Source organism: Haliotis cracherodii, unplaced genomic scaffold (assembly GCF_022045235.1).
Source record: "Haliotis cracherodii isolate W230 unplaced genomic scaffold, xgHalCrac1.p SCAF_3, whole genome shotgun sequence".
In the NCBI taxonomy this organism is placed as follows: domain Eukaryota; kingdom Metazoa; phylum Mollusca; class Gastropoda; order Lepetellida; family Haliotidae; genus Haliotis; species Haliotis cracherodii.
Genome location: NW_027266286.1, coordinates 61,877,142 through 61,889,612, shown reverse-complemented (window position 1 = coordinate 61,889,612; position 12,471 = coordinate 61,877,142). Strand labels below are relative to the sequence as shown.

Genomic DNA, 12,471 nt, shown 5'->3' with positions numbered 1-12,471 from the left:
ATAATATGCTAATGAGATTACATGGCAGGAACGACTTTAAGCGCCATACGGGGCGATGCAATGTCTACTTGATAAGTAAATCAGAAGAAGTTAAATTAGGGGTTTGCTGATATTAAAGAGATTATTACCTTGGTGTGTTTCAGTATCGTAAATTTCATTTATCAGGAATACAAATATGTATTATGCTCGACAAGACTCTTCCGAAGATGTGATTTGTACGATACGGCAACGCACTTGGCTGATAGTTCCCTTATCTGTCTCCGTAGACCATTAATACAACTTTTAAACAAAATTATATCAACTGCAATTTTATAATAAAAGCTATGTAAAAGCTGGACGTTTCTGAATCCCATGCATGCACTCATCTTGAATCTGGATCGTTAATTTGTTAATAAAGAAAGAGAACAGAAAATTACCTAATATTATTATGAATGTCAATATCTAACTAAATGTACTAAGAGTATTACCTCCATAATCATTTACACACAGTCTGTTTGGATCTTTTTGTTCATGGATTATATTAGTATATGGTTGAGAACAAAAATCCCTTTTTCACATTGAATATTAATTTGAGATGTAGAAGTAACAAATCTGAAGAATATTTTGAAGAACTGGGGAATAATATGAGATAACCTCGATGCTCTGTTGCATGTGAGATGCTGTAAACACTCAAATACTTCTTCCCTTGATAATTGTAGAATCACGAATATTTTGGGTAACTTCCGGGTGCATTTCTTGTTTGAACTATCAAACACAACACAATTGTTATAATCAATCAAAAAAATGATGCCTTAAGTGTTATCGGCAAAGTGTGAAACAAATGACTATGAAAGCTCAAATGTTGAATCATATATTAACTGAGGAAATATTTGAATTATTAATAATTAAGTAGTTGTGTGAGGAATGATTTAATCACTAAATGCTCATGCAACCCTGAAAATGTCTCTCTCGTGATGTTCACAGCGCCAGCAGTTACCGTCTCGGCTTTGGCATGTTTAGAATGAACAATGTTGATGGCACTGAACAGTACTCCTCAGTCACCTCCTACACCAACGTAAGTTATGTCCCTCAGTTTAAACACTTTTACATAACGTCTATCGCCTACAGTTTACTTTCATGTTTGAATTTTGAAATGGAATTCTATTGTGTTGACAGTTTCAAGTGTCAGCTACTGAGCACTATTGTGTCTGTTTATCTCGTGTAGCACCCTAACTATAATGGTAATGCTGCTGACTATCCTAACGACATCGCAGTCCTGAGGCTCACAAGCTCAATGGACACAAGCAGTTCAGCTGTAGGAACCGTCAGTCTGGCTTCTGGTAGCAACGACTATTCCGGACAAACATGCACGATAAGCGGATGGGGAAGACTCAGTGGTCAGTATTCCTAATTGAGTACAGCCTTTCGTTACCATGTTATTGTTCATTTGTCCATACGATCTATGCACACTACATCAATGTGGCAGTACATTTACCATGTTTTTGCACCCCCAACTACCCTCAGAAGGTCGACATGACCGTGCTGACCAACAACGACTCTTCCAGCAGATGGTCTGGTATCAGTGGTGCCACCGTCAACTCTGGACACATCTGTATCTTTGAGTCTGGCAGATCTGCCTGCAGTGTGAGTTCACGTTACCACGCCTACCTTTGTTGACATATAAATCACGTAGATAAGCCATTCCTGTACTGGCCCTACGGCTATCTCTGCAAGTGTACTACGTTGTTTCACATAAAATGATTTATCATACGGATATGTTGTTGTAGTATGACGTGTTTGTCATTGTGAATTACCATCGCATATCTTCCATTAACGTGTGATAATAATCTATATAGGTTTAAACTGACAAATTACTTTGTGTTTTAGGGTGACAGTGGTGGCCCGCTGGTATGCGGTAATACGCTGACTGGAGGTATCAGTTCCTGCTCTGGCAGCTACCCAAGTGTCTACACTCGTGTGTCCTCCTTCTACTCCTGGGTCCAGGGACAGTAAAATGCACTCCTTGTGGAACTAGCGGTTCACATTTGACGAATAATGAGTGAGTGAGTGAGTGAGTTTGGTTTTACGCCGCTTTTAGCAATATTCCAGCAATATCACGGCGGGGGACACCAGAAATGGGCATCACACATTGTACCCATGTCGGGATTCGAAACCGGGTCTTCAGCGTGACGAGCGAACGCTTTAACCACTAGGCTACCCGACCGCCCCTTTGACGAATAAAATAAACCAACCATTCAAAATGTGTTATCTCTTTTTGACAGAAAAAGAATCAGTCTGTATGATACATTTGTGGAAAATTTGCTGTGACAAATCAACGCTTTAACTATGGACCCCCTGTCTCTGTGGGTTCATATGGCCTAAAACCCAGCTAACACAGAAACATTTTAAAAATGTTTTGAAAGCGTTTCTATATGGTTTCAAAAACCTAAATAAGTGGAGTTTCTTTTACGTTTTCGAAACGTTTCAAACAAAACCTTGGCTAGAAATATTATGGAAACCTAAAAACATTCTTAAAACGTTTTGTGAGCGTGTCCATATGGTTTCAAAAACGTTAACAAAAACCGTTTTCAAAAACGAAATGTGTGGAGTTTCTTTTACGTTTTCAGAACGTTTCCAAAAACGCTTTGGCTAGAAATATTATGGAAACCTTAAAACCTTCTTAAAACGTTTTGAAAACGTTTCCACATGGTTACAACAACATTCAAAAAGGGGTTCACCCCTTATGAGTAGCGCCGGGATGGGATTTTATTGAAAACATTTATTGTCGTGCAACATTCTTGACAAAAAGAATTATGCTTCAGATTGGTGAAAAATAAAAATTGCCTGCCACAAAAATGACACAGTTGCAAGGTTGCTTATCGTCAGGCTTAAAGAGTTAAATAAAAATATATATCTGCTTTTATAGCTGTGACCGAAAATATGTCTGATCTCCTTAGAAGGTTCCAGGTCTAAAACTCAACTCTATATAGTATTTTTCAACTTTCAGTCATGGAACGTGACCTTTTAACAAAGAACTCCAAGACACAGTTGTGTTGACATTTTAATATTTTAAGATAATTGAAAACTTATACACTTTTCGCAATTATTGAATGACAGAATCTTTTTCCTTTGATTTTGTTTTTATCCACTTCCCTGAAATGCAGAAATTGTTTTTATTAATCTCGAGAAGGTATTTGAAATATATATGATAAGAAACATTCAATTGGAGATCAAGTTTTATCACTATTCTAACAACAATGTATAATGTGCAAGTGTCTGATGGATACATATGTTAACATTCATAGAACACAATACATTTATGCAAATACAGACAATGGGATTCAACAACTGTACTTGCATTAACATTATTCACAGCTCCGGTTTTTTTTTTTTTATTCCTCAATGATCCAACATTCCTGTTGTGCCTCGTGTCTCAGTTACACCCTTGCTGCAGCGAAAACAACAATGTACCACTTTAGAACAGTCAAAACTATATTCAATAAGCATATATTTATAGTTCATCCCAAAAAATAACATATATTGTATAATTGTTTAAAACACCAGTAATACAATTATCAAGTTCATACCAAAATAAGAAACACCTTACGTAATTTGGTTTAAATATCATGCTCCAGTCTGAAAGAATAGATTCTTGGCAAGACCAACCAGGGATTGTTGATATTGTGAGCCACGTCCAACAACCTCTGTTGGAGTTCAATGAAACACAATTAGTCTTCAATTTGCTTCCCATTAGGCAGCTGTTAGTACTACCATGGATTATTAGGGACTAATTCTAACCCGGAATCTAAATGGAAATAAATATATCAAACAGCCTTTGTTACTAATTACGACTCACATCTTCATCACTGCGCAGTTAACAGCTACAGTTCAATTTTGAAATACATATCATATAAAACTTATTTGGTTCTACAATTATTGAACATAATATAGTTCAATTTAATTCTGTACAGTACATGGCAAAATATGGAGATCGAAAACCGAACGAATATGTTTGCAATCAATTTCATTGTATTTTTCATTGGTGCACATTGGCTACACCTATCTCACCTTAATAATCGACAAACGATGACCAACTCACTGACAATATATTGTAATAACTTTTGACTATTACCATTCACAAGCCTATCACCACACCACCAAGGACCAAGTACCGCAAACACCCCGTTACAGCGCGACGCGAGACTCTGCACGTTTTTATTAGAAGGGAGACGAATATATTTATCGTAAAATGATGAATTGATTCTTTGGGGAAAATATTAAAAATACACATTCTAAGCGCTTTGTTATAATATAACTTTAGAGAACAGCAACAACCAGATGATCCCCATTCAGTCAGAGCTAATTAGGCCTATTCGTAATTGGCAATCATGTTTCTGTCTCTTCCCGAAAATACTATTTAATAACATAATTTAACGCTTTAGACTAGGGCGATAACTAGCAGCCTACAGGTGATCAACCTGAAAATACTTCCATTGTTTTGATTACCTCTTTTCGCTGTATAACAGAAATCTACTAAACCTTTCCAACGGGCTGAAATGAGCGAAATTGTGGTACAGTGGGATCGAAAACCGAACGTAATATTACGGCAGCAAATAGTGAGTGAGTGAGTTTAAACTTTAACATTCCATCGGCATAATTTCGACTAAAAGAAAAACAAAACTCCGCCCGACTTAATTCTGAACAAACATATACTGCTTGCGCTTGATAATTACCCTTTGTATCCACCGTAATATTAATAATATGGGAAAAACCCTTGGGCATCCTTCACCACCATATACATCATGGTCTGTGTATCAAATATTAATATCAACTATTGCTCCACACAAAGGGAAAGTTGATCATTGGACAGTAGAAGTTTCCCTCTTCTCTAACACACTGGTAAGACTGTAAACATGGTAATAACATTTTTGTGCTCCAAGGCATAACCTACATCTTTCAAAATATATCCTCCACTTTAGCTTCTGTTTCTTAAGTTTTTTATATAGTGATTCATATACAAATGCTTGTGATATAGTCGAAATCGTACAAATGCTTTTAGTTGAGATTTATTAAGATTATGGAAAGAGTTTTGTCGCTTTGATTTAACAAAGCGATCCAGGTATTATGGAGACATATAAAGTCATCCATTGTGTCATGACGTCAGAGCGTTTCACACGAAACAAATAACTGCGAAATAATGTTGTTTGCACATCTGTTTGTTGCTAAACGCCAGCAGCATACCAGCTGTATGACGGCGGCCTGTAAATAGTCCATGGCACGATGACACGCTATCGACCAAGTCACCGAACACGAACACCCAATCCTCTCACGACCAGCCTTAGTTGCTGAGTATCAATTTTAACCAAGAATACACAGAATGATAACCATTTATTAATAAACTCCGGAAAAATACCAATAACTGTCTACGTTGATATACATTAAACGCGGCTAAATTCGGGAATCAAATGTTCAAAAACTGCATCTCCGAAATAATTTTAAGTAGTAAAAGGGAAGCCAAACTCGTGTAAATCGCCAGTCCCAGGAGATTTGACACAATTTGTACAAACATGACTGTCTGCCTGCCTGATGTATATTAAAGTATTACATGGTGAATATACATGTATATCGCATACACATATGCATTTGCCCAGCCTCATGCAAAGTACAAATTACAGCTTCTAGCCAGGATAGGGGCGGTCGGGTAGCCTAGTGGTTAAAGCGTTGGCTCGTCACGCTGAAGACCCGGTTTCGATTCCCGACATGGGTACAATGTGTGATGCCCATATCTGGTGTCCCCCGACGTGATATTGCTGGGATATTGCTAAAAGCGGTGAAAAACCACACTCACCCACTCACTCTAGCCAGGATAAAAAGATAACAGTGTCAATGAATAACACATTCATATCCCTGCAAGAGGGTCTATGGGCAATGCAAACAATATAATATTGTGATCCTCAATGGAACCGATTGATAGCTTAACGATTTAATTGCATATTCGTTACATCATCTTTTAATATCCCCTGCATCGCTCCCGGCTTTCCTCCCACATTAAGCTGCCACGCCGTCATATAGCTGATAAACTGTTCAAAGCGTCGTTAATCCAAATAAATTAAAAGCGACAAAATATTTTCCTTAATCTTAATAAAAAATCTCAACTGAAAGTACTGGTACGATTCCGACCATTATCACAACCATGTGTTTATCAATCACCATCAAATAAGATTAGCAAATTAGCTACAGTAACAGATTTATTTTGAAAAATGTAGGATATGCCATGGAACACAAGAATGTTATTACAATGTTCACAGTCTTACCATTGTGTTAGATGAGAGAAATTATTGCTACCATCCAATGATCAACTTTCCCTTTGGGTGGAGCAATAGTCCAGCAGCTGCTACCTTTGGCGCCTTCACAACTTTTGAGGTACAAGCGAGCATGATCTTTCTTCCAAGATAAACAAAGTTTGTGTTTGTTGCCTGCCACCGTGACACATGCTCATCACATTGTTAGAATCATACAAACTAATCTGCTTAGAGCAGAATTTCTGATGAATATAGAATGGGTTTTGTATGTATTTTATTGGATGCTGATAATGTTTCACTTTGAACAAGAACGGAGTCTTCTTAGATATTGTTATGCTTTCAGTTGTGGTCATTTGGTTTTAACTACTGTCGACAAGACCATTTGGATCGTGAGATGAAATGAGGTTTAACGCCACGTTCAAGAGTATTGCAATTATATAGTAACGTGCGTGCGTGTGTGTGTCTGTTGTGGCTGCTTGTACTAGTCCGGACTTAATTCGCTCTTTGAAATCTTGATGCAAAGAGCATGCTCGATTGACCTCAAAATTTGATAGGGGAACGCTATTCCTAGAACCAGTGCCCTCAACCAAAACAGGGGCACAAACCACCTGGATGCCAAACTTAGTTCAACTCTTACGAGTAGCAATGGATGCCCAGGTTTTTACCCCAGGTTTTGGATTTCGTTCCTGGTAATTGTGAGGTGACATTTACTTAAACATCCTCACATTTACTAGGGAACTCATGAAAATTGGCGGCTGTTCAGTTCACGATCTACCGATCTACAGGGCGCATTTGTTGGTAACAGCAACTCATTTAATTTAACTTTCATCCCCTTCCTGTTACAGCTGTGTAAATAGAGGCTACAAAACACTTTTGGCGTATTACATTATAGTGTGTATGGTAAGAATCAGCGTCGCCACAGACGTTTCCATAAAATTACATATAGCGTGTACTGTTCACGTATTACATACTATCACATAATGGGTGGTTAATTTATATATGATCATCAATTATTGAGGAGTTTTGTTTTATCTAGTGAATTATTATGTAGGAAAATAACAATAAGCACATGTATTTATTGTTTTAAAATTTACTGACATTGGCTATATCTTCAGTAGTATTTCAGGCCATAAGAACCAATAGAGACAGGTATGTAGTTTTTAAAGCCTTGACTTGTCACTGCACATTTTCCTCAAACGCATCATACAGACTGGGTCTTTTTCTGTCAAAAAAAGATAACACACTTTGAACGGTTGGTCTATTTTATTCGTGAAACGTGAACCGCCAGTTCCACAAGGAGTGCATTTTACTGTCCCTGGACCCAGGAGTAGAAGTTGGACACACGAGTGTAGACACTGGGGTAGCTGCCAGAGCAGGAGCTGATACCCCATGATGTGATTCCAGTCAGCGTATTACCGCATACCAGCGGGCCACCACTGTCACCCTAAAACACAAAGTAATTTGTCAGTTTAAACCTATATAGAGTATTATCACACGTTAATGGAACATATGCGATGGTAATTCACAATGACAAACACGTCATACTACAACAACGTATCCGTATGATAAATCATTTCATGTGAAACAACGTAGTACACTTGCAGAGATAGCGGTAGGGCTAGTGCAGGAATGGCTTATCTACGTGATTTATATGTCAACAACGGTAGGCGTGGTAACGTGAACTCACACTGCAGGCAGATCTGCCAGACTCAAAGATACAGATGTGTCCAGAGTTGACAGTGGCACCACTGATACCAGACCATCTGCTGGAACACTCGTTGTTGGTCAGCACGGTCATGTCGACCTTCTGAAGGTTATTGGGGGTGCTGCCACCTCCTACGGGAACAAACACATGGTACATGTACTGCCACATTGATGTAGTCTGCATAGTTAGTATGGACAAATGAACTGTAACATGGTAACAAAAGACTCTACTCAATTAGGAATACTGACCACTGAGTCTTCCCCATCCGCTGATCGTACATGTTTGTCCGGCATAGTCGTTGCTACCAGAAGCCAGACTGACGGTTCCCACAGCTGAACTGCTTGTGTCCATTGAGCTTGTGAGCCTCAGGACTGCGATGTCGTTAGGATAGCCAGCAGCATTACCATTATAGTTAGGGTGCTACACGAGATTAACAGACACAATAGTGCTCAGTAGCTGACACTTGAAACTGTCAACACAATAGAATTCCCTCTGTTACATTTCCATTTCGAAATCCAAATATGAAAGTAAACTGTAGGCGATAGGCATTATGTGAAAATGTTAAAAATAAGGGACATAACTCACGTTGGTGTAGGAGGTGACTGAGGAGTACTGTTCAGTGCCATCAACATTGTTCATTCTAAGCATGCCAAAGCCGAGACGGTAACTGCTGGCGCTGTGAATATCATGAGAGAGACATTTTCAGGGTTGCATGAGCATTGAGTAATTAAAACATTCCTCACACTAGTGCAACTAAACCAATAATTCAAATATTTCCTCGGAGTTTCTCTATGCTAAAACATCTGAGTTTTCATCCGGTTGTGAAAAATGGTTCTATAAAGGGAAGGGGAATGTTTAGAAATGTGTACTTTCTATGAATATGTTGGTGTTTCCTTTACCAGTTACCTTATTTCAAACCAAACAAGCATCAGTGCAATACGAAGATGTCCTTGGTGACACTATGTACAAATAAGTTTAGATATCAATTTAAGTCCAATAATACCATGGGTAAATGAGGTGTGGGGACTAAACAAGTTTAATGCTTTGGGAAAAGTACACATATTTCCATGCAAATTTTGTAACAGATAATTCAGACTGATGTGAACAATCACTGTATAGGATTGGATATGGTTATGCATGTTGATGAGTATGTTGAATACCACTCTGTATTCATCATGTCACGACTACGAAGACTGGCGGATATAAGTTTTACAAAAATGGGTTCAACCCTTAATAGTATCAAGCAGATGCCTTTCTTATAGATTTTAAATTCGCATATATACACTGAACATTATTTATTACTGTGTAATGTTTCGAATAGATCTCGCCAGATTTCGATTGTTTTTGGTTGTACCTGGGCGATATGTGCCTCATTTCGAAATAAATATATATCAGATTATTACTTTGTGTTTCCAAATGTGTTAAATTTGAGTGTCTGTTAAATTCCCCTAATAGCAGTGTAACTTTGCAAGAATTGTCAATGTTTAATTATCATGTTATAATGTATAGACTCTACCACTACCACTACTCTGAAATAATACCTTAGTACTATAGGCCTGTGGCCTCTTCAGTGCAGATTGATAGAATCTTCCTTTTTCAAAAAGAATTTTGTGGTAAACCATACATACTACTTCCTTAACGAAACTGCCGTTCAACTTTCAGGACATTCGAAACTGCAATGTCACAAAGAAAACAACATGTTTTATTAGCGAAGTGTATTGCCGTATCGTAAAAATCATATCTTCAGAAGAAAGTTTATATTATGCGAGTCTTTGGCGAGCATAATACACATTTATTATCCAAAACTGGCTCCCACAATAGATAAGGCTTGGGTGAGATCAAGCGATATCTACATTGTAGACATCGTGAGAATAAAATTGCATTACAATGCTTCGCAGACCATTGTGACGTCATTGGTAACCATGACGTCACAATCAAATGACATCACTATTGGCTCTGCTACTGAAACTCTTATCAGTACTTTTTACACTCAAGACACTGTTTATTACTCTCTACAAACTGAAAATATTGCAAGAATGATGTTGGATGAGAAATAAAATCTCACCCTCGTATCTTTTGATATCAAATATATCAACACTCATTGATATATTTGATATCAAAAGACACTCGGGTGAGATTCTCTTATTTGTATTCCTAATATACGAAATTTACGGTACGGAAACACACCAAGGTAATAATTCCTTCAATATACAATCTCATTTTTAAGATAATTTGGGTATTTTTCAGTAAAGGAAGTAACTTTAGAAACCGCGTATGACTACACTGTTTGAGTGAACCATCCCATTATATGATATAGTGCCAAATAATTTTCAGCCATGTTTGTCTACTGAAACACCCACAAATCGGCAAACCCCTAAATAAACTTCTGATTTATTCATCAAGTAGACATTGCATCGCCCCGTATGGCGCTTAAAGTCGTCCCGACCATGTGATCTCATTAGCATGTTATCGGATCGTGATATCAAGTAATAGGAGTTTTACTTCTTAACATGGTTTAATTGTAGTTTTCTGCTTCTTGTTTTATCAGTGTACATATTTACCTGTTGGAGAGACAGTGGGCTGCAGTGAGGGCCTTGCTGGTGGTGTAGAGGACGCACCCACAGATGTGGAACCAGCTGGTTCCGCTCCTCACCTGAAGACTTCCTTGCCAGGGAAACTCTCCAGCAGCTGCATTGCTGCCGCCAACGATGTTGGGACTGATCTCAGCCAGGGCCGTAGCTACAACAGCATGTATCGTGTGCATGTACAATACAATGTAAGTGATCCTGGTCATATTTAATGTGTTTTATCATTGAAAACCCGACCATAGTATGACATTAGCTCGTTCTTTGTAACATTTGGAATAAGAATACCAACTTACCGGCCAAAGTGCAGAGAAGGATGTTGAGAAGTGCGTTCATCTTTGAGGATCGAGATGAAGTGACAATGTGTGCAGACAGGTAGTCTTTTTATACAGATCAGGGAAGAAATCATATGTTCTTCTCCCACCATCATAAATGTGCCATTATTCATAGTGTAGCCAAACTGATACCACTTTGAAGATTTATGGTTCTTACTTGCGAACATCAGCGTTACTCAACAACTCATTGAGGATGTCAAGTGATGTAACAGTATTTCATAATATTGATTATACATCTTATATTTGTCGGGCCACAATCTATTATACGCTTTTTAAATTAATATTAATAGTCAGCTGAACTTGCAACTAACCAAATTAACTGTTTAGTAAATACACATTTTAAACCATTAATTGGTGTTATTAACAACTGAACTGAGACTATAAGCAACAACGACAACGGTTATTTTCCCAACCTACACTATAATGCAAGTATACTGCAATTTAACACATATGTTTTCTCTCTCATGAGAGAAATTGGATTGGTGCGCAATCCTTACCATAATGGCATTTGAAGAGGGTTTACAAAGAAGCTGAGGTGGCGACCAGGGTGTTCATCATAATAAGGACGTATAACACCCTGGATATTGTCTTATTTGAATATTGTCAGTAGTTTGTCTTATGTATAAGTTCGTCAAAGACATATCGAATGCATTGCCTATGACATCCATTTTTAGTGTACCAAGGTGATTTTATTGCGCAGTAACCACATGTTTAAAACCTGATATTGATTACTCCACGTGGTAAATTTGAGCATAATTACGCAATTCTAGGTTGTAATTTTGCTTTTCAGAATGTAAAACCATCAGAATGTCTCCTTCAATTCAACGTTTCAACCCTTCGTTATATTTATGAACATGTGAAAAAACAGCAGGTGTTTTGCAAGATCTGACGACATATGTGCGTACATGTACATACTATACAAGCCTCGTAATCCCAGGACAGCCGACGCTAAGACCGTCACTCTCCTCTGTACTGTGGCCATCATTATAAATCTCCTCATACAATTTCAAATGCTGTTACAAAGTGTGTGAGGGGTGCAGGGATGGAGAGAGGGGGAAAATCAACATTCGATGCGAATTAATTAATATAGCTAAAAGTAACACCTAAAACCAGGTCTTAATTCTGCATGCCCTTCACGCCAAGTGGAATCTGTTTCGGCAGAAACAATAGGCTGGTTATTCTGTTGCATGGACTATTTATATTTACTTGAAAGTAAAGCCTCCCTGTCTATATTCAAAGGTCAATGGGATGATGTTACCGGATGTATATAGCTATGGAGTAAACCACTCCCGCAACCCCGCAACCCCGCAACCCCCGCACCCCCGCACGCCCGCTCCCCTTTGTAAAGTGGAAATTTAGGGGTAAGATATTTATACAAGAAGTGGGCCTCTCCATGGGCACCAACTCTGCTCCCCTTCTTGCGATTTGAAGAATTCAAAGAGCGTCATACGAATCTTGCTCAAAACTTGCTTGGTCAGGGTTACAAGATTCTGTGAGGGTTACAACCCTTGGTTTTCAATCACCATGCCCGCAAGATTTAAAAACGTTTTATAATAGACATACGG

General features: G+C 38.2%; 2 protein-coding genes across 2 annotated transcripts in view; one reads left to right on the top strand and one right to left on the bottom strand.

Moving 5' to 3' along the window:
- The window catches only part of LOC139475593 (chymotrypsin-like serine proteinase), a 128,497-nt gene extending 126,505 nt beyond the window's left edge, over positions 1-1,992 (top strand). Inside the window, exons 6-9 of the mRNA XM_071258785.1 lie at positions 939-1,054; positions 1,205-1,373; positions 1,466-1,623; positions 1,867-1,992. Of these exons, the coding sequence (XP_071114886.1) occupies positions 939-1,054; positions 1,205-1,373; positions 1,466-1,623; positions 1,867-1,992 (569 nt within the window). The remainder of the gene's footprint in view (positions 1-938; positions 1,055-1,204; positions 1,374-1,465; positions 1,624-1,866) is intronic.
- Positions 1,993-7,543: 5,551 nt separating this feature from the next.
- Positions 7,544-10,907, bottom strand: LOC139475855 (chymotrypsin-like serine proteinase). Its single transcript, XM_071259065.1, has 6 exons — positions 10,868-10,907; positions 10,548-10,725; positions 8,572-8,662; positions 8,235-8,406; positions 7,969-8,114; positions 7,544-7,725 (listed from the first exon to the last, which is right to left on the bottom strand). The coding sequence occupies exons 1-6, from the start codon at positions 10,905-10,907 to the stop codon at positions 7,588-7,590; spliced, it is 765 nt and encodes a 254-aa protein (XP_071115166.1). The 3' UTR covers positions 7,544-7,587.
- Positions 10,908-12,471: the final 1,564 nt, after the last annotated feature.

Bases quoted from the DNA above. Each gene is read 5' to 3' on its own strand.
- LOC139475855 (XM_071259065.1), bottom strand. From the start codon at position 10,907: ATGAACGCACTTCTCAACATCCTTCTCTGCACTTTGGCCG. The intron at 10,726-10,867 runs GTAAGTTGGTAT...ATGCTGTTGTAG, and splicing joins CCTTCTCTGCACTTTGGCCG to CTACGGCCCTGGCTGAGATC. The intron at 8,663-10,547 runs GTAAATATGTAC...TGATATTCACAG, and splicing joins GCCCACTGTCTCTCCAACAG to CGCCAGCAGTTACCGTCTCG.